Source organism: Rhinopithecus bieti, unplaced genomic scaffold (genome assembly GCF_001698545.2).
Source record: "Rhinopithecus bieti isolate Rb0 unplaced genomic scaffold, ASM169854v2 scaffold_31823, whole genome shotgun sequence".
Classification (NCBI taxonomy): domain Eukaryota; kingdom Metazoa; phylum Chordata; class Mammalia; order Primates; family Cercopithecidae; genus Rhinopithecus; species Rhinopithecus bieti.
This window is the reverse complement of record NW_016814121.1, coordinates 1,125,465-1,146,450: the sequence shown is the minus strand read 5'-3', so window position 1 is coordinate 1,146,450 and position 20,986 is coordinate 1,125,465. Positions and strand designations below refer to the sequence as shown.

The 20,986-nt window shown below is 48.9% G+C and overlaps 1 protein-coding gene across 1 annotated transcript in view; it reads left to right on the top strand.

Moving 5' to 3' along the window:
- Window positions 1-15,950, top strand: part of CFAP77 (cilia and flagella associated protein 77) — a 168,602-nt gene extending 152,652 nt beyond the window's left edge. Inside the window, exon 6 of the mRNA XM_017849895.1 lies at window positions 15,017-15,950. Coding sequence (XP_017705384.1) covers window positions 15,017-15,139 — 123 coding nt within the window. The 3' untranslated portion in view covers window positions 15,140-15,950. The remainder of the gene's footprint in view (window positions 1-15,016) is intronic.
- Window positions 15,951-20,986: the final 5,036 nt, after the last annotated feature.

Genomic DNA, 20,986 nt, shown 5'->3' with positions numbered 1-20,986 from the left:
GTGCGGTGGCTCATGCCTGTAATCCCAGCGTTTTGGGAGGCAGAGGCAGGAGGATCACCTGAGGTCAGGAGTTCGAGATTAGCCTGGACAACATGGTGAAACCCCCATCTCTACTAAAAATATAAAAATCAGCCAGGCGTGGTGGCAGGCGCCTGTAATCCCAGCTACTCAGGAGGCTGAGGCAGGAGAATCACTTGAACCCAGGAGGCAGAGGTTGCAGTGAGCTGAGATTGTGCCATTGCACTCCAGCCTGGGCAACAAGAGTGAAACTCTGTCTCAAAAAAATAAATAAATAAAAATAAGGACGGGTGTTGTGGCTCAGGCCTGTAATCCCAGCACTTTGGAAGGCCGAGGTGGGCAGATCACCTGAGGTTAGGAGTTCGAGACCAGCCCGACCAACATGGTGAAACCCCATCTCTACTAAAAATATAAAAATTAGCCAGGTGTGATGGCACAGACCTGTAATCCCAGCTACTCAGGAGGCTGAGGCAGGAGATTCACTTGAACCCAGGAGGCAGAGGTTGCAGTGAGCCAAGATTGTGCCATTGCACTCCAGCCTAGGTGACGGAGCAAGACTCTGTCTCAAAAAGAAAAAAAAAATCAGTGATAAAAAGATAAATAACTCAATTTAAAAATGGGTGGCTGAGTGCAGTGGCTCACGCCTGTAATCCCAGCACTTTGGGAGGCCAAGGCAGGCAGATCACAAGGTCAGGAGATCGAGACCATCCTGGTTAACATGGTGAAACTCCTTCTCTACTAAAAATACAAAAAAATTAGCCAGGCGTAGTGGCAGGCACCTGTAGTCCCAGTTGCTCAGGAGGCCGAGGCAGAAGAATGGTGTAAACCTGGGAGGCAGAGCTTTCATTGAGCTGAGATTGTGCCACTGCACTCCAGCCTGGGCAACAGAGCAAGACTCTGTCTCAAAAAAAAAAAAAAAAAAAAAAAAAGGGCAAAAAATAGGAACAGACATTTCTCCAAAGGAGATAAACACATGAAAAGATGCTCAACAACATCATGAGCCATCACGGAAACACAAATCAAAATCACAATGAGATGGGACTTCACTGCCCCTAGGATGGCTAGAGTAAAAATGATAGACAACAACAAGTGTTGGTGAGGAGATGGAGAAACTGGAACACCCATATATGCTGGTGGGAATCAAAAATGGTGCAGCCAAGTTGGAAACACTTTGGCAGTTCTCCAAAAGGCTAAACATAGAGCTCCCGTATCAACCAGAAATTCTACTCTTAGATAAACACCCAAGAGAAACGAAAATGTACATCCACACAAAAACGTGTACATGAATGTTCGAGCAGCATTACTCATAATAGTCAAAAATGGAAGCAACCCAAGGTCCATCAACTGATGAATGGGTAACGAAAACGTAGTCCATCCATACAAAGGAATACTTTTCCCTGGAAAGGAGTGAAGCGATGCTCCGTGCTGTAACGTGGATGAACCTTGAAAACATGATGCTAAGGGAATGAAAGCAGCCAGTCACAAAAGACCCCACATTGTATAATTCCATTTATATGAAGAGTCCAAAATAGGGAAAGCCACACCAACAGGAAATAGATTAGTGGTTTCCAGAGGCTAGGGAAGAGGAATAGGAGTGACTGCTAATGGCTATAAAATTTCTTTTGGGAGTGATGAAATGTTCTAAACTTAGAGCGTGGAAGTGGTTGTATAATCCTAAGAACATGCTAAAATTGGTGAAGTTTATAGTCTGTGAATTATATCTCAATAAAACTGTTTTTAAAAAGAGTCACTTTAAAAGATGGTCCAGTTGAATCAGATGAGTGATCACCACCTAGATTCTGACTTTAGGGGCCAGAACAGGGTGATAATTGGCCACCGAGGTCTGGCCTCAGAGGAGGGGAGTCTGCTGTGTCCTCCACTACAACTCTCATTCACCTGCAGCCTATTGAACTTAGAAGCTGAAGAAGCTTAGGAGCTGACCCGAGGTTGATGGAAAGTTCACACGCACACTCCACCTTGGGACTGGCATTACCCAATTATTTTGCTAGTAGCGTCTAGCAAACAGCTTCATTGTTCAATTTTGATTTCAACTGCTGCTGACTGGCCTTCACTAATCCTTGCGAATGACCTGGAGCCATTGGTATGGCTTCTCGAAGGAGCAAATCAATTCTCATTTTCAAAGGCACAAATATCTAACTTTCCTTCTGCTCTGGTAAGTTCCGCAGTCCTGCAGTCAGTCCATGGAGAACAGCTCTGGATTCCTGTTGGGGCTCTGTCACTTAGTAGCTGGGTGTCCTTGCGCCGGTGTCCTACCCTTCCTGAGCTTCAGTCTCCTCCTTTGTCAAACGAGTGGTCCCCCGTCCCATTCCCTCAAGGTCTCTGTTCCTCCCCATTCCCTGGGCACGGTTCACCGAGAGTGGTGCCGGTGCCATTTGAGAACCTACATTAGACCTTGCAGGAAGGCAGGAAGTTTGTTTTCCAAGCTGAGCTTGGCTGTTCTTTGAAATCGCAGCATGTGTCAGCAGGGAGGGTCGGGTCCTGTGTCCTTGCTCATCTATTTTTGGACCACAGAGAAATGAGAGCCAGTGGCAGAATAACAATCTAGGGGACCAGATGTCTCAGGAGAGATTGTTACCCTTGTTAATTACTTAAACGACAACCTGCTACATCAGAGCTGAGGACCCAGCCTGCTCTCCAACGATGTCCTGCATGAATCTGTGTTCTACCAGGGCTTCTGACCTCCAGCTGCCCCGAACTTGACAGGAATTACTGACCTGGGACTGATCCATAATTTTCAAGTGCCTCTCATTAGAGGAGACAGCCTCTCAATCTTTTAAAGCAAAATCTCTCTCCCAGTCACCTGAGCAGTTGTCACTTAAAAACTCAACTAAAATCTCTATGGCTGTCTTTTTTTTTTTTTTTTTTTTAGTTCTTTGGCAGATTTTTTTTTTTCTTAATCTGTTTTTCCACCCCCCCAGATCCTCCCTTTTGCTTTCTCAGTCTCCAGACCTGGCACTGGAAGCTTGGTGTGCAGTTCAGGGACCTTCGTATGCCCAATGCATGGGGAGGGGGGTGTCTGTTGGCTCAGCTGCCCTGGCGGTGGGACTGGGGTGGGGACCTGGACTCAGAAAGTACTGTGGAAAAGCTGATTGACCTGTCAATTTGTACAGCGCCGGATTTGGTTTCTTCTGGCCATTGTGGTGCATGTACACACACACACACACACACACACACACACACACACACACACACACACACACTCCACGTGTCTCTGGGATGGCTTCGCAAGCAACAGCAAGGCATGACACTGGACAGGAAGCTCAACACAAAACACATGGCCCCTGCCCTCCCAACATGAAGAGCCGCAGGGCTGTGGCTGCCTGAACCCCCCACCTGTGGCGGAGGCGTCAGGCAGAGAGGGTAAGAAGGCAAGGAAAGAGGGAAGGGGAAGAAGGCAAAGGCAGCCCGCTTTTCAGCTTGTGGACCAGAGCCATTCAACCCAGCAGAAGGCTGGTGCCATGCAATGCCTCACCCCCAGGGAGAGCCTCTGCGTCTTAGATATTTTCTCAGGCATGGAGGTGAATTTAAGCCCCCATGAAGCTGGATAAGCCCAACAGGAAGGGCCATGAGGAAGTCACATACGTAAGCCAACGTCACCCACCACTGGCGGCTACAGTTCCTATGGCAAAACTTTGTATTCAAGTTTGGAATCCTACCCACATCTCCAATAAGTGAAACTCATAAAACAGAGTTACTCTTTCTAAACTGTGTGTGGCACGGGGAGGCCCTCCCTCACCCCAGGTCACCTCCCACAAACGCAGTTTGAACCCATATTTGTGTTTTCATATGAAAAAGAGGAAAAGACAATAGTGATGTAGAAATAAAACAAATCCTCTGTGCTTCCCTCCCTGGGCCACTCCCCTCCCTCCCAGAGACAGAGCCTGGCATGACCTTTGAGAACATTCTTTTCCTTCCGTCCCTTTCCTGTCTAAGCAGATTCACACATATGTTGGAGCAACACAGGGAAGCATTTTGTATGTTTTTTTATTTTTTTCATGTCAAGGAAATCATGCTTAGGTTCCATTCTGTAAATTTTTTTTCAAGCAACATTGGGTTTTTGAGATTTATATGCATTGGTTCTGATAGATCTGGAACAACACTGTCTAACAGAACTTTCTTTTTTTTTTTTTTTTTTTTTTTTTTAAATGTTGGAAAAAACCTTTTTAAAAAAATTTTTTTTTTTTTTTTTTTTTTTTTTTTTTTTTAGATGGAATCTCGCTGTGTTGCCCAGGTTGGAGTGCAGTGGCGCAATCTCGGCTCACTGCAAGCTCCATCTCCCGGTTTCATGCCATTCTCCTGCCTCAGCCTCCCGTGTAGCTGGGACTACAGGTGCCCCCCACCGCACCTGGGTAATTTTTTGTATTTTTAGTAGAGACGGGGTTTCACCGTGTTAGCCAGGATGGTCTTGATCTCCTGACCTCGTGATCCCCCACCTCGGCCTCCCAAAGTGCTGGGATTACAGGCGTGAGCCACCGTGCCTGGCCCAAATATAACTTTCTGATAAAAATGTTCTACATCCACCTGTCCACTGCAGTAGCCACTGGCCACTCAGGGCCATTGAGCACTTGGGTTTTTTTTTTTTTTTTTTTTTGAGATGGAGTCTCGCTCAGTCTCCCAGGCTGGAGTGTAGTGGCACAATCTCAGCTCACTGCAACCTCCACCTCCCAGATTCAAGAGATTCTCCTGCCTCAGACTCCTGAGTTGCTGGGATTGCAGACACGCACTACCACAACCGGCTAATTTTTATATTTTTAGTAGAGACGGGGTTTCACCATGTTGGTCAGGATGGCGTCAGACTCCTGACCTTGTGATCAGCCTGCCTCGGCCTCCCAAAGTGCTGGGATTACAGGCGTGAGCCACCGCACCTGGCTGCACTTGGGGTTTTTTTGGGGGGGTTTGTTTTGACTTTTTTGGTTTTTGTTTTTAGAGATAGCGCCTCACCCTGTCACCCAGGCTGGAGTGCAGGGGTAAGATCATGAATCACTGCAGCCTCCGCCTGCTGGGCTCAAGCAATCCTCCCCCTCAATCTCCCGAGTTCCTGGGACCACAGGTGGGTGCAACCATGCCCTGCTAAAATTTTTTTGTAGAGATAGGGTCTTGCTATGTTGTCCAGGCTGGTCTCGAACTTCTGAGCTTAAGCGATTCTCCTGCCTCAGCCTCCCAAAAAGCTGAAATTACAAGTGTGAGCCGCTGTACCCAGCCTATTGAGACTTGGTATGTAGTTAGTGCAACCGAGGAACTAAGTTTTAGATTTTGTTCTATTTTAATCCATTGACATTGAAATAGCTGCGTGTGGCTGGGAGCTGCCATGTTGGGCAGGGCCTCTCTGGAGTGTTCACTATAGAGGATGCAAGGTGTTCCACCGTCTGAATTCACCACCCTTCGTCCTAGCAGGCCCCACTTATGCACATGCAGTTATTTCTGGCATTTATTGACATAGTACTACCGTGAGGATACCTTATGCATGTCTCTTAGTGGACATTTTTGAGAATTTCTGCAGGGCATGTATGTAAACATGGACTCGTGGGTTCCATGGAGTGTGTGTAAACTTTCTGGCTATGCCAAGTTCGTCTAAATAGGTTGTACGGATGAACACACTCGCTAGCAGTGCATGGAAGTTCCCATTTCTCATGTCAGACTCATTCCCATTATTACCAATCCTATGGGTGTGAAATGCTTAGTCTCTTGCTTAATGTGCTATTCCCTGATGATGCGTTGCGTTGAGCATACTGTTCTGTTTGTTGGACACTCAAATTTCCCCTCTGGAAACCACTTGTTCCTTTCTTCTGCCATGGGACCCCTGCACCAGCTACTCTGTCTCTTTGAGTATCTGCTTGTGTGCTATTTCCTCAGGGAAGCCTTCTCTGGCCTCAATCAGAGTTGGAGTCTCTGTATCATAAACTCTTACAGAACCTGGTGTTTCTTTTAATACTGAACCCAATTCTAATTGAAGAATTCATTGTGTGATTTTATTTTTATTGATTGATTGATTGATTGATTGAGACGGAGTCTCGCTCTGTTGCCCAGGCTAGAGTGCAGTAGCACATCTCCGCTTACTGCAAGCTCCACCTCCCAGGTTCATGCCATTCTCCTGCCTCAGCCTCCCGTGTAGCTGGGACTACAGGCACCCGCCACCACGCCCGGCTAATTTTTTGTATTTTTTTAGTAGAGTTTCACAGTGTTAGCCAGGACGGTCTCCATATCCTGACTTTGTGATCCGCCCACCTCGGCCTCCCAAAGTGCTGGGATTACAGGCGTGAGCCACCGCGCCCGGCCGATTTTATTTTTATTAGTAGTTTCTCACTGTATCTCTGGGACTAGCCCCATCTCTGACACACAGTGGATGGTTAATAAATAAGCATAGAATAAAATCATGAATACATAAATACAAAGACAAGGGCCACATCTTAGCCCCAACCCAGTTCCTATTGACATCTTCTTTAGGATAGCACCAGTTCATTCCACATGGGGATTTTTTCATTGAAAGTAGAACAGATTTTTCAAGCAAGAACACAAAGCAAAACCTCAATAAATACCAAAAGGCCTGACTTGTGAGGATTACTTTAGCACCAAAGAAACTGAATTAGAAATCAATAACAAACCTAAGTGATAAAATTGCCTGGAAATGTAAAATCATGCTTATAAATAACTTAGGAATCAAAGGAGAAATCCAAACAGAAATTAGATAGAAATTAGATTAAAAGAGAACTGAGCAAAAATAAATATACTCAAAACTTGTGAGATGAGCTAAAAGAGAATTTAGAGGGAACACAGTTGCTAACGCTGTGTTGTATAAATGCTAATATTGGAGAAAAAAGAAAGATGAAGGGTAATTAGCTAAGCCAACGACTCTAGATGCTAGAAAAAGAACAACAGAGTAAACATTAGTGAAATGTCAAAGGTACCATTAAGGATATCAATCAAATGAAAAGTTGGTTCATTACAAGTGGATTGGAAAAGCACAGATGCTTTCAAATCAGTTAGAAAATGGGGCCTAGGGCTCTAGATGCAGGAGGCACAGTGAGACCTTGGTTCAGGGACTGCGGTGCTGAGGAAGGGGACTGCTGTCTGGCGGCTGGTCTCAGCTCTGCCCAGGACTCACAGGAGGCCTGGGAGGGTCACTTCCCACCTTCCGTCCTTGGGATTCCCATCTGCAGTATGAGAGAGTTAGATTCAATATCCCTAAGCTCGCTTCCAAACCTGACTCTGGGAATATTTTATTCTGATCCAGTAGCAGAGAGGAAAAGGATGCTATCCTAGGCGGGAACTATGATTCCTAGGCACATGGAGTAGAAATCTCTTCTAGGATCTAGTAGCTGCTCATCTCCCCTGACACATCTGGCTGCGCCTAACAGCAAGGGCTTGCTTTCATTTCCTCAAATTCACCCCCATTCCTCCTTTGGCCCTTCCTTTACCCCTGGCTTGCTCCTTCATCCTCCCCAGAGAGCCTTTCCTGAGCCCCAGATGGAAGTAGATCGCCCAGTCCACAATCTTATTAAATAGCTCTTGTCGGCCAGGCATGCTGGCTCACCCCTGTAATCCCAGCACTTTGGGAGGCCAAGGCGGGTGGATCACCTGAGGTCAGGAGTTCGAGACCAGCTTGGCCAACGTGGTGAAACCCCATCTCTACTAAAAATACAAAAAATTAGCCGGGCCTGGTGGCAGACACCTGTAATCCCAGCTACTCAGGAAGCTGAGGTAGGAGAATTGCTTGAACCCGGGAGGCAGAGTTTGCAGTTAGCCGAGTTCACACCACTGCACTCCAGCCTGGGCAATGAGAATGAAACTCCTTAAAAAAATTTTATATATATATATAGCTCTTGTCTAAATGTCACAATCACATGCATAATGTGTTTAGTGACCGCTTCCCAAGACGTCTCCCTGGGTCCATGTGGGCTCTGCCTTCCTCGCCGGTGTATTTCCAGGACACTGCATGGCAGCACTCTGTCCTTATTTCTGTGATGCTATTTAGATTTGTGCAATGCTCCCCATTCGAACAGGACCAGCTCCTTCACCAACCCAGATAAAGCTGCCCGCCCGCCCGGCTCCCAGGGCTGCTGGCGGCTGTGGCGCTTGCCTCTTATTTACCTGCACTGACCTTAGAGCAGCTCAGAGCTCCATTCAGCAAAGCTGTCTCCTGCCAAAGCCGTTACAATTTCTTAGCTCCAGGCAGAGACAGACCGCAGATGGCTTAATTTAGAAGCATCTCAGAAGGAATTCCTTGCTCCATAGCTCTTCATCCTTTGACTCCAGGGGTCCACAGGGTCGTGACCACACAAGGGCTTGAGGCCTGACTTGTAATCAGGCTCCTCATGTGTGGCTGGGCTGCTTGGAGAGGGGGGAGTGTGCATGTGGGGCAGAGCCATGACCTTGCAGCCAGCGACTTTTGCTTCACGGACTCCATGAGCATTTAATAAGAGGCAATGGAGCTCGTGATGAAGGGCTTGGGGCCTTGAGTCTTGCAGCTCTGGGTTCAATCTCTGAAATGGGGCAAATGACTTAACCTTCTGGGACTTCCACTTTCCCAACTGTAAAATGGAGACAACGATGGTGCCGGCCTCCTCAGGGCATTCCGAGGCTTATATGAAATAATGCACAGCGCCCAGCAAACAGCAGGTCTGTTCTTGTCCTAGCATTGCTGTTGACAAGGGGCTGAACATACCAGTTCTGGCCTCCAGGACAAATTTTGCAGAGAGGCACCCAGCTACCAGGCCCATTGAGGATCGGAACTCCCCTCTCCACAGACAACTGGTTTTTTTGGTTAGGGATTTAGAGACTTCGTGGGTCCCGAAGAGGCCCCATCTCCCTTCTCTTTCTGAAGGGCCCATCCCACCTGGGGTAGACACTTTTGCTTGAGTTCCCTTTCAGTGGAGTCTGCCAGGCCCAGGCACTAAGCATCTCCTTTGGTTTTCGCCTCCAGACTCCACCTTGCTGGGCCCCCTCCGGCTTCTGAGGATCTGCTTCCCTTCTGTTCCCTCCCTTCCCACCTCCCTCGCCACAGTCCTTCCAGGGCACACTCAAGTCCCTCTTGGCATGAGAAGCCCTTGCTGGCCACCAGAGGTCCGATTCTCTCAATTTCCTTCACTCATCATTCATTCATACATTTGATCATCCACCCAACCTTGTTTAAACACTTCTCAAATACCAGGTTCTGTGCCAGGCACTGGGGGTCCCTCAGGAAACAGGCCAGGAGCAGACCCTGCTTCATAGAGGGCGAGCCCTTCCTTGAGCTCCCCTCTGGGATGAATTCACTCCGTGAGATTCCAGTTGGAATGGGAAGTCATCCACACCAGAGACCACAGGTGACATGCGCTCTGCCTCTCCCAATGTCAGTGCACAGCAGGTGCCAAAGAGTGTGTGGTTAGTCATCGGTGGGGAGCCTCTCATGCCCAAAACACTCCTTTAGAAAACCAAGGGGAATATGGAACTTGGAACTCTGAAGTGCAAGGGGTATGTGCTTAGCAGCTGCTGGCACACAGTAGGTGCTTAATAAATATTTTTTAGATGGATGGATGGGTGAATGCTTCTGCTTCAGTGAAGTAAACGGCGATGGCGTAAAAGAAAGTTTCTCATCAGGGTTCTCTTTTGTCCTTGTGTGGTTAGACTGAGCAGCTCCTTAGGGCTTCAATCCTCCAGTCACCTTCTTAGGGTATGAGATGAGTGGGGGCTGGTGAGCCTCCTGCCACCAGCAGAGCCAGCCGCAGCCCCGCCCACCATCGCTGCATGCTGATTGGCCCCGGGAATGGCTTGAGGGTTATATTAGCTTCTAGAGGCTGCTGTAACAAATTGTCACAAAACCATAGAAATGTTTGCTGTCACAGTTCTGGAGGCCAGACCAACAAAATCAAAGTGTCGTCAGGGCCGCATTCCCTGGGAGGCTCTAGGGAGAACCCTCCCTGCCTCCTCCAGCTCCTGCGGGCTCCTGATGCTTCTTGGTTGTGGCCACATCACTCTCATCTCTGCCTCTGCCTTCACATGGCTGTCTCCTCTGTGTCTTCTGTTTCTTCTAAAGACGCTTGTGATTGGATTTAAGGCCCACCGGAATAATCTAGGATGATCTCATCTCAAGATCTTTAATTATATCTGCAAAGACCCTGTCTCCAAATAAGGCCACATTCTCAAGTTCTGGGGGTTAGTACATGGATGTGTGTTTTTGGGAGTCATGGTTCAGCTCACTACAAGGGCCAAGGAGGAAGGAATGGACATGGCTGAGAGGTGGTTTACAGAGCTATGCTCCCCGGTGAAGAGCCATGGGCACTCAGAGAAGCAGAGAGAAGAAAGGTGGCTGCCAGGGACTTGGGGCAGGGGGAAATGGGAGCTGCTATTCAAGGGGTAGTTTCATTTATGCAAAATGAATACTCTCTAGAGACCTGCTGTACAACACTGTGCCTAGAGTTAACAGTAATGCATATACGTGGGCACCGTGGCTCACACCTGTAATCCCAGCACTTTTCGAGGCCGAGGCGGGTGGATCACCTGAGGTGAGGAGTTCGAGACCAGCCTGGCCAACATGGAGAAACCCCGTTTCTAATAAAAATACAAAAAATTAGCCGGGCGTGGTGGTGCACACCTGTAATCCCAGCTACTCGGGAGGCTGAGGCAGGAGAATCACTTGAACCCAGGAGGTGGAGGTTGCAGTGAGCCGAGATCATACCATTGCACTCCAGCCTGGGCAACAGGAACAAAACTCTGCAAAAAAAAAAAGCATAGTTCATAATACTATTCTGTGCCCCTTGAAATGCTGCTAAGAGATCGATCTCATCTTAAGGGTTCTCACAACCAAAAAAATCTCCAAAAAAGCAAAAAAAGCTAAAAACCACTGGGATGAGGCAGCTTCGGAATTGGTTTTTTTTTTTTTTTTTTTTGGAGACAGGGTTCCGTCCCATAGTTGGAGTGCAGCGCATGACATGGCTCATGAAGCCTTGACTTCCGCTCAATCAATCCTCCATCTAGTCTCTCAAGTGACTGGAACTAACAGGCTGTGCCCTTGCTGGCTTAATTTTTGTTTATATGTAGAGACACGGTTTCGCCATGTTTGCCTAGGCTGTTCTAATCCTGGGCTCAAGAATCCACTTACTTGGCCTCCAAGACTGCTGGATACAGTGTGAGTCACCTTGTCCTGGCCATTGTGGCTATTTTTTTTTTTTTTTTTTTTTTGAGACGTAGTCTCGTCTGTCGCCCAGGCTGAGTCAGTGGCCATGATCTCGGCTCACTGCAAGCTCCGCTCCCAGGTTACGGATTCTCTGCCTCAGCTCCAGAGTAGCTGGGGACTAAGGGCCCGACCACGGCCAGTAATTTTGTTTGTATTTTAGTCGAGAACCGGGTTTCAGTGTTAGCTCGGATGGCCTCGATTCCTGACCGTGTCTGCCCGCCTTTGCCTCCAAAGTGCTGGGATTACGGCTTGAGCCCCGCGCCCCTGATGGCTATTTTTTATTGTAGTGTCGGTTTCGAGGGCTGTTTGCGTATGTCAAACTCATCAAATTTTACCTTAATGCAGGTTTGCAGGTTAGGTGATCCAATCATACCTCCACAGGCTGTTACAACTATCTTTTTAAATAGATTAACTTTGAGGCCAAGGGAAGAAGGATCACTGAGGGCTAGGGGTTCAGACCACCCTGGTCCATATATTGAGACCTTGTCTCTACAAAACATACAAAAATTAGCACGGGCTGGTGGCGCACACAGTCTAGCTATTGGGGTGAGGCGGGGATCCTTGAGCCCAAAGGTTGAGTAAGCGTGACGTGCCACTGCCTCCAGCCTGGGTGACGAGTGAGCCGACTTAGGGGTGGAAGGGGGGAAAGGAAAATTCTTATAGTGAACTTGGTAGCTCATGGATGTTTGTTTTCACTGCTAAACTTTTGCAGTCCTTATAAAGTTTTATTATATTTGGAAATTGCCTGTGTCTAAAAAAAAGCAAACAAAGACCCCATGGTGATGGCACCAGAGCAGAGAGTTCCGAAAATCTGGATGCACGAAGGCATGGATGCCCCGAAGGCTGGATGCTCGGTCAAGCGCTGGACCCAGGGTGGCTGCATGCCCAAGACCCTGAAGCCCCTGTCCTTCCTAGCATCTCTAGTTGCCTTTTTTTTTTTTTTTTTTTTTTATATACAAGCGGAATCTCACTGTTGCACAGGCTTGGAGTGCCGTGGACAATCTCAGCTCACTGCAACCTCTGCCTCGCTGGGTTCAGGTGATTCTCCCTGCCTCAGCCTCCCGAGTAGCTGGGATTAGAGGCACACATCACCATGCACAGCTAATTTTTTTTGTATTTTACTAGAGACGGGGTTTCACCATATTGGCCCGGCTTGCATTTTATTTTTTATGGTTTTTTCCTCTTTTGAGACAGAGTCTTGCTCTGTCACCCTGGCTGGAATACAGTGGCACAATCTTGATTCACTGTAACCTCTGTCTCCTGGGTTCAGGTGATTCTCCTGCCTTAGCCTTCCCAGTAGCTGGGACTACAAGCGCCCACCACCATGCCCAGCTAATTTTTGTATTTTTAGTAGAGATGGGGTCTTGCCATGTTGGCCAGACCAGGCTGGTCTCAAACTCCTGACAAGTGATCCGCCCGCCTTGGCCTCCCGAAGCACTGGAATTACAAGTGTGAGCCACTGCGCCCGGCCTCTAGCTGCCTTTTAGGAGCCACGGGCCTCAGGAAGATCATGCCACGGTGTAAAAATCAGGCTACTACTCGCCAGAAGGTCACAAAGGTATCACTAGAAGCCCTTTGTCCACGGACTATTTTCCTCCTACACACTGTGCAAGGCCTTCTCTCCTCTCAGTGTGTCTTGTGAGGCTACTTGGACATTTTTCTGAAATGTTGAGATTGAGCTGAGGACACGATCATGGTTTGATTGATGGAAATGAGTTGCACAGCAGACATGCAGCCCTGGGTCCAGGTAGGCACTGGGTGACTGTGCCACACGCCCTGACCTGAGGGGCTCAGTAGCTTTCGGGCTGGGCTCAGGCCTCTCCCTTGGTTGCAAGAGCCCCAAGGCGATTCTGCGGCAAACCTAAAAAATCTGAAACCTGAGGCTGGGACTGGGACTGTGACTGGTGCTGTGGCTGGGCTGAGGCTGGACAGCTCTGAGAAATGCTGCCATGGAGGGTCCCTAGAGGGACTTGCAAAGGGCCCTGAAACCTCCTAAATTGCCTCACTGTTTTTTATGTAAGCACTTGTGGGCATTTTTTTTTCCCAGAAGAAGAGGGCCCGTGGCTCTCCAAAGAGCATCCCCAAGGGGTCCACATCCGCTGGAAGGTGAAGAACGTGGTTATTCCTGGAAGAACAGAATCTCCGGTCACCATTTGATTTTTATGGGTTTCTAACAACCCTCCACAGCCCCCTGCCTTCTTTCACCTCAGCAAGTGAGGTGTAGGGAGCACCCTTGACACAGCAGGAGCAGCAGCTGTGACAGAATATTCTAGAAAGAATCCAGAACTTAGAGTCCAGAGGTTGGGGGTCACCAGTTCCCTGTGGGGGCAGCCCTGAACCACACTTTGCCCTGGGCCTCTGTTCCCTCGTCTGTGAAATGATAAACAGTCCAAGGAGGATTCCACCACGTCCAGAGAACAGAGACTTTCCCTACAAGCCCCTCCTTATCTTCCCTCTACCCCTTTTAATATTTCATCCTCTCTCCCCACATTTTTCTTCTTCTGTCACCTTTCTTCACGCTAACCTGCAGCACTGTGGGCTTAGCTAACCACTCCAGGGTGGTCAACCCTGACCTGGATTCTTGACAAGCACCCTGTGGCTGTCCCAGGCATGGGTCCTGCTTTATCCTGAGCCCACTGCAGAGCCTTTGGCTGCTCCTGCAAATCCAAACAGGACCTGCCCTGCCCACCCTCCACCCGGCCACCGCATCCCCTCACAAACTTGAGTTCTCTTGGACCCCAGGGCCAGCATGCACGCTACCCCCTTTGCCCTGGAATCCCAGCTCATCCTTCAAGACCCCCTGTATGCATCTCTTCCCCAAGACCTGCCCAATTTGTTGTCACTACACATGTCCCAGCCCTCTGTCCATTGTAATGTAATAGCTGTGTAGTTACTGCTGGACGTCTGCTCTCCCTCTAGATTAAAAGCTCCATGAGGGTAGAGCCGAGTCTCTCTGGTTTACTGCTGTATCCCCCACATCTGACACAGAGTTGTGTTCAATAAACGTGCATTTCATGAATTAACAGATGGATAGAAGCCCAGATGCAGGAATGACCACGTGAGCCCAAACCCTTTCCACCCTGTGCCATCCTTAGGTTATCCCAAAGGAGAAAAGCCGAGGCAGGAGGATGTTGTGCTCAGTTAATGGGATGGATTTTGTGGCACTTAGAGGTGATGTAACAGACACAGTAGACATGAGGAGATGAGGCGGGGTATTCACCCACCACCATTTCTTGAGAAGAAAGGGCAGGCCGAGATACTGATTGCATAAAATCTTAACTGAAAAGGCTCCCACTCCTTGAATCTGTCTCCCTTGCATTTTTTTTTTTTTTTTTTTCTGATTTATTCTTGAGCTCTGCTTCTGGTGCTGTTGAAGTTCAGCTCTTGACTCCTATGGTGGCTGCCACTGGGCAGGAGGGAAGTGATCTAATTCCCAGCAAGGGAGTGCAGACACGGTTGGGAGGTCCCCCTTGGACAGGGTGGCTCGTTTGGGGTTTTTAATGGTGGAAAAGCAATGTGTGAAGGACACTGTCTACTAGGTCCCATTGCATGGTCGTCTGGTCATGGTCTGGCAACTTTTGTTCTGCCTGCATCTTCCCCAGCAAGGAGCTGGACAGAAGGACGAACACTTCCCCCGGGCAGTCCCTGCTCTCTGCCTCGCAGCTCAGCACCAGGAGACTCACAGCACTTGCTGTGACTTCCTCCCTCTTACGGCTATTTTTATCATTACTCTAAGATTGAGGAAGGGGGTGGGCAAGGGGAGCAACTGGAATGGGCTGCACTGAAGACTCCCCTCATCCACCCACTCTTCCCTTCTGTCCACAGGTGGGCCGCCACCTTGATACCTTCCCCACCGAAGCCGATCGCCAGAGAGCATTAAAAGCCCACCGGGAAGAGTGTGCCGTGCGCCAGGGGACCCTGCGGATGGGCAACTACACTCACCCCTAACCCCTCCCTCCCTGCCATGAGAAGCCATCTTGACAGAATGGAAAATTCCTAGAAGGACTCCCTATCTTGCCCCAACCCTGACATTCCCCCATTTTTATGCGGGTTCTGCTTCAAGGAGCTCAGATGCAAGTCTTAGGTTAATTGGTTTCAGTAAAAGTCCCCCCTTTTAGGTTAGCCAGCATTAGTCTCCACTTAGCCCCAGTGACCCTCTGTACCTGGAGCCTCCACCTCCTCCTCCTCCTTCTCCTCCTAGGGCAGGCTCACCCTGCCTCTTCTCAAGCCCTCACCTGCCAAGACAAACCCAAATTACAAGACAAATTTTTAGACTCCAGGCTAAGGGTCGATTCCATGGCTCTGCCCATTAAGTGTTAAGAACGACCTGTGTATTTGCTGCAGAAAGCATGACAGTGACGTGCTTTGAAAACCCTCGTTTTCTATTCCAAACATGAGTTTTAATTGCTGTTTTTGGGATGCCTGATGTCTCATCACGGCAGTATTATCTCTCTGGGACCTCTGACAGCAGGAAGAGCCAATGGTTCATTACTCGAGCCTGCCCCCGCCTCCTCAGTGCTGGGGCCCTGTCAATCAAGCAGGCCAAGATGGACTCCTCCCCCAGGACTGACTTTGGAAGGTCAACCCCTCTGGAAAAGAGAGCCTTCCGGGGCGAGGGGCAGACTGCCGAACACAGGCTGCTGAACTTCTCAGCGGAATTCCTGGGCACTTCCTCACTCGGTCTTTCTGTGTGTTCTTTGGCTTCTCTCTGCAAATTTTATGCTGATCTATTTTAAATTAAAAATGCTATTTGTCATCCTCCTTTTGTGTCTTCATTTGAAAACCAGTGAGCAAACCAGCCTCAGAGCCATCAAATGAGGGTGCCACATAGAGACCTCTCAAGTTGGCTAACCTCCAAGACATTCCAACCACGCCTTTTCTGAGGGAGGCAAATTTTCAAGTTTTAAATGTCATTTCTAATCTGAGAATTTTTTATTTTATTTATTTATTTATTTTGAGATGGAGTCTTGCTCTGTTGCCAGGCTGGAGTGCAGGGACACGATCTCAGCTCACTGCAACCTCTGCCTCCCGGGTTCACGCCATTCTCCTGCCTCAGCCTCCCGAGTTGCTGGGACTACAGGTGCGTGCCACCACACCCAGCTAATTTTTGTATTTTTAGTAGAGACAGGGTTTCACCATGTTGGCCAGGATGGTCTTGATCTCTTGACCTTGTGATCTGCCTGCGTTGGCCTTCCAAAGTGCTGGGATTACAGGCATGAGCCGCCGCGCCCAGCCAAGGATTTCTTTTCTTTTTTTTTTTTTTTTTTGGGACGGAGTCTCACTCTGTCGCCCAGGCTGGATTGCAGTGACACGATCTTGGCTCACTGCAAGCTCTGCCTCCTGGGTTCATGCTATTCTCCTGCCTCAGCCTCCCGAGTAACTGGGACCACAGGCACCCACTATGGCCGGCTAATTTTTTTTTTTTTTGTATTTTTAGTAGAGACAGGGTTTCACTGTGTTTGCCAGGTGGGTCTCAATCTCCTGACCTCGTGGTCTTGATCTTCTGACCTCATGATCTGCCCGCCTCGGCCTCCCAAAGTGCTGGGATTACAGGCGTGAGCCACCGCCCCCGGCCCCAGCCGAGGATTTCTTAATGTTGATCTTCAACCTGGGAACCCCAGACTCTTTTTTTTTTTTTTTGAGATGGAGTCTTGCTCTGTCGCCCAGGCTGGAGTGCAGTGGTGCAATCTTGGCTCACTGCAGCCTCCACCTCCCAGGTTCAAGCAATTCTCCTGCCTCAGCCTCCTGAGTAGCTGGGATTACAGACGCGGGCCGCCATGCCCAGCTAATTTTTGTATTTTTAGTAGAGACGAGTTTCACCATGTTGGCCAGGATGGTCTTGATCTCTTGACCTCGTAATCTGCCCACCTCAGCCTCCCAAAGTGCTGGTAATACAGGCATGAGCCACCACGCCCGGTCCCCAGACTCATTTATCCAGCTGCCCACTCAGCGTCTCCCCTTGAGTGTCTGACATTCATTGTTAACCAACGCAGCCAAGGCAGACATTTGATTTTTTTTCTGCCAAACTTACTTCTCTCTCTGTCTTTCCCATCTCATAAGTGAGACCACCATCTACCCAGCTGTGGAAGCCAAAATTCTTCAATACTCATTTTCCTTCATTCCTCCAATCTCCCAAGCAGGCAGAGTCTGGGTAGGCTGGCCCTGAGCCGGCGGTAGCACACTATGCCACAGAAGAGCGTGAAGCCCAGCTCTGCCCAGCAATTGATTTCCGTGGGATCTTGAGCAACAGTCCTAGCCTCTCTGTGCATCTCAGAGACAGGGCCCCACACATCACAGACTGTGTCTTCAAGCTATATTAGATGACCATTACATTAAAGAATGTAAATGACGTGATGAGCACAGGAACTGGCACTTTTAAGCAATAGATTAATATGAATTATTATTTTCTTATTTATTTATTTATTTATGTATTTATTTATTTATTTATTTTGAGACGGAGTTTCACTCTGTCGCCAGGGCTGGAGTGCAGTGGCCAGATCTCAGCTCACTGCAAGCTCTGCCTCCTGGGTTTATGCCATTCTCCTGCCTCAGCCTCCCGAGTAGCTGGGACTACAGACGCCCGCCCCTCCCCCCTCTAGTTTTTTTTTTTTTTTTGTATTTGTTAGTAGAGACGGGGTTTCACCGTGTTAGCCAGGATGGTCTCGATCTCCTGACCTCGTGATCCGCCCGTCTCGGCCTCCCAAAGTGCTGGGATTACAGGCTTGAGCTACCGCGCCCGGCCTGAATTATTATTTTCTTATCACTAAAGCACACTGCAGAAGGATCAACCAGAGCCCTGTGAGTGACTAAGGGACTGGGCAGGGCAGGACGCTCATGGGGACAGAAGGCTTTCCTCCAGATACATCCAGAAGCTGAAGGATATTTTGAATCGAGCCCACTCTTTCCCTCTGAAATCCCCTATGGAAAGGGGAGGGGGCACATCAGGAGGCAGAAGAGTTTCCTGAAGAACCCAAAATTGGCCCCACTGTGGCAACAGAGATGCCCTCCCAGGCCTGCTTTTCCCCAGGACCTGGGCCGAGGCAGGCAGGACAGGCTCAGTCAGGTAATCTCTTTTTTTTTTCTCCAATCACTCCTTGCCCCATTTGCTAGGGGACCCACTAGGGCTGTGGCAGATGCCCTGGGAGCGCCACCGTGGGTGCTCTCTGGAGTCCAGGGCGGAAGCGGTGCTCACTGGAGAGACTCTCAGCTCCTTGTCCTACAGCGCCACCCGCTGGCGAGTCTAAGTCAGAGGCGGTGGAGATTCCCCCCGCTTCCCTCTCTCCTGGCGTCCTTCCCCCACCAAGCCTGGTTCTTCCCTCCTCATTGATTATCTGTGACTGCACAAAGCCCCAAGTCTGATTCTGGTCTGATTCTACCTTCTTGGGTATCCTGTCACCTCGGCCAAACCCCTGTCCTCACCTGAGCTGACCCTGGCTGGGGCAACTACCTACCCTTTGTGACCCGAATAGAGTCCCCACAGTGTCCAACCTGGAAGGGCCATCTTGTTCATCTCCCTCCACTGCCATTTCCTCAACTTCATAGGTGGAAAGTGGACGTGAAAGGAAGCCTGAGTTCACTCAGGAAGCCAGAGCAGTGAACTCTCCCAGGCCAGTGACGCCCACGACACGTTCCAGAGGCTGCCCCCCAAAACCCCTTCCCAATGAAAGATGGACAGAAATGGGGATAGCCCTAGCTTTCCATCCCAAGTCCTCCCAGTCACACACCAACAAATGCCAGGTGAGCATGAGTGTCTTTGGAGGTATGGCTTTGTGCCTCTTGCTTTGGCTAATTTCCTCACTGGTTGGCATTTAGGAACATTCTATCTCCTGGTTGACCTTGGCAACACCTCATTGGAGGTTTAACCAAAGAGGTCCACAGGCACTGTTTCCACAGGCCTAGGGAGGCAGCTGGTCTGGGCCCTCACCTGGCCTGCTTGAAATTCTCTGAAGTCCCCTCCAAGGTGAGAGGGAGGCAGCACCACACTGATGTGCGCCTGGCAAGGTGGACGGGGCAAGTGCAGGACTGGGTGCCAGAGAGTGGAGATGGAGCCGTTGGGAAGAGGACTCATGGAGATGGACAGGCTTGAGGACACCTGGAGATGAGGCAGGGTCTTCACCCACCACCATTTCTTGAGAAGAAAGGGCAGGCTATCTCCCTTGCATTTTTTTTTTTTTTTTTTTTTTTTTTCTGATTTGTTCTTGAATTCCGGTTCTGGTGCTGTTGAGGTTCAGCTTTTGACTCCTATGGTGGCTGCCACTGGGCAGGAGGGAAGTGACCTACTTCCCAGCAAGGGACTGCAGGCAGGGCCAGGAGGTCCCCCTTGGAACATCCAGGAGAAGACAAAGGGTGGTAGAGCTACTTAGCATCCATACAGGGGCAGGGCAGACCTCCCGAATGAAATCTCCAGCTCTCCTCCCACACTGATCCCTACTGGCTTCAGTCCATGGCCAGATTTTTGGAGCCCAAACTTCATTCATTCTGTCTCCCTCTCTAAGATATAACTGTATAATTAACAATTTCCTTGGACAGAAGAAAGAAGGTTGTTTTGGAGTCTCACTAGAGACTCCAGAGGAAGTCTGGAGGAATTGTAGCCATGAGCAAATGGCCAGCCGTGTCTGCTGCCTGCGCTGCCTGCCTAGCAGGGGGCTCCTGGAAGCACTGCTCATAGACCACACATCCAATTCTAGTCCTCAGGGAGGTCCCTGGATCCACACAGAGTTGGTTTGGCTTTTAATTCAGCTATCTCAGTGCCCCAACTAAACCACAGATTTAGAAGTCCAGAGAAGGCACATCTCTGCAGCAGCAAGCTGATCCCAGCCTAGGTGCTGAGGTGCACCCCCAATGGCAGCCAGACAGGTCTGTGCTTCCAACCAAGCACCTTCTCTTGCATTTATCTGTATGAACCCAATAATTCTTTTTGCTGTACTTATTTTTTACTTGGAAAACCCTTTGATGCTTAAAATCATCATTAAAGAAAAATAAAACTAGGTTGGCTTTTTATACAGGTTCCTTGAGTTGAATGCAGGTAACTTATAAACTTGAATCTACAGTGGGCAATTATCTGTAAAGGGGATTCAGATCCATGGGCACCAATGCATTCTGTGGGTTCCATTCGAGTGGGTCAGCTCTGTCTCACTCTCCATGACTCACCAGCATCTGGTATGATGCACAGGATGGAGGGTATGTTGGAAGAAAGGAGGGAGGGAAGGAAGGGAAGGAAGGAAGGAAGGGAAGGAAGGAAGGAAGGAAGGAAGGAAGGAAGGAAGGAAGGAAGGAAGGAAGGAAGGAAGGAGAGAGAGAGAAAGAAAGAAAGAAAGAAAGAAAGAAAGAAAGAGAAAGAGAGAGAGAAGGAAGGAAAGAAAAAGAAGCAGTGTGAGCAAAGGCATGAAAGATGAAAGGCATGGTAGAAGCTGGAGCTGGGGCATAAAAGAAAAGCAAACTGGGGCACAACTAAGGGAAGAAGTGGATGGGGGAAGCTAAAATGTCAGTATGATTATTAATCCTATGTGTCAACTTGATTAGGCTGTGATACCCAAATATTTGGTCAAACACTAGTCTAGATGTTGCTATGAAGGTATTTTTAAATGAGATTAACATTGAACTCTAGTAGGCCATGAGTAAGGCAAATTGCCCTCTATGACTTTGGTAGGCCTCATCCAATCCATTGAAGGCCTTAAGAGAAAACAAAATATTGTCCTACCCCAGAGAAACGGGGAATTCTGCCTCCAGACTGTCTTTGAAATAGAACTGCAATATCAACCCTTTCCTGAGTCTCAAGTCTGCCAGCCTACCCTA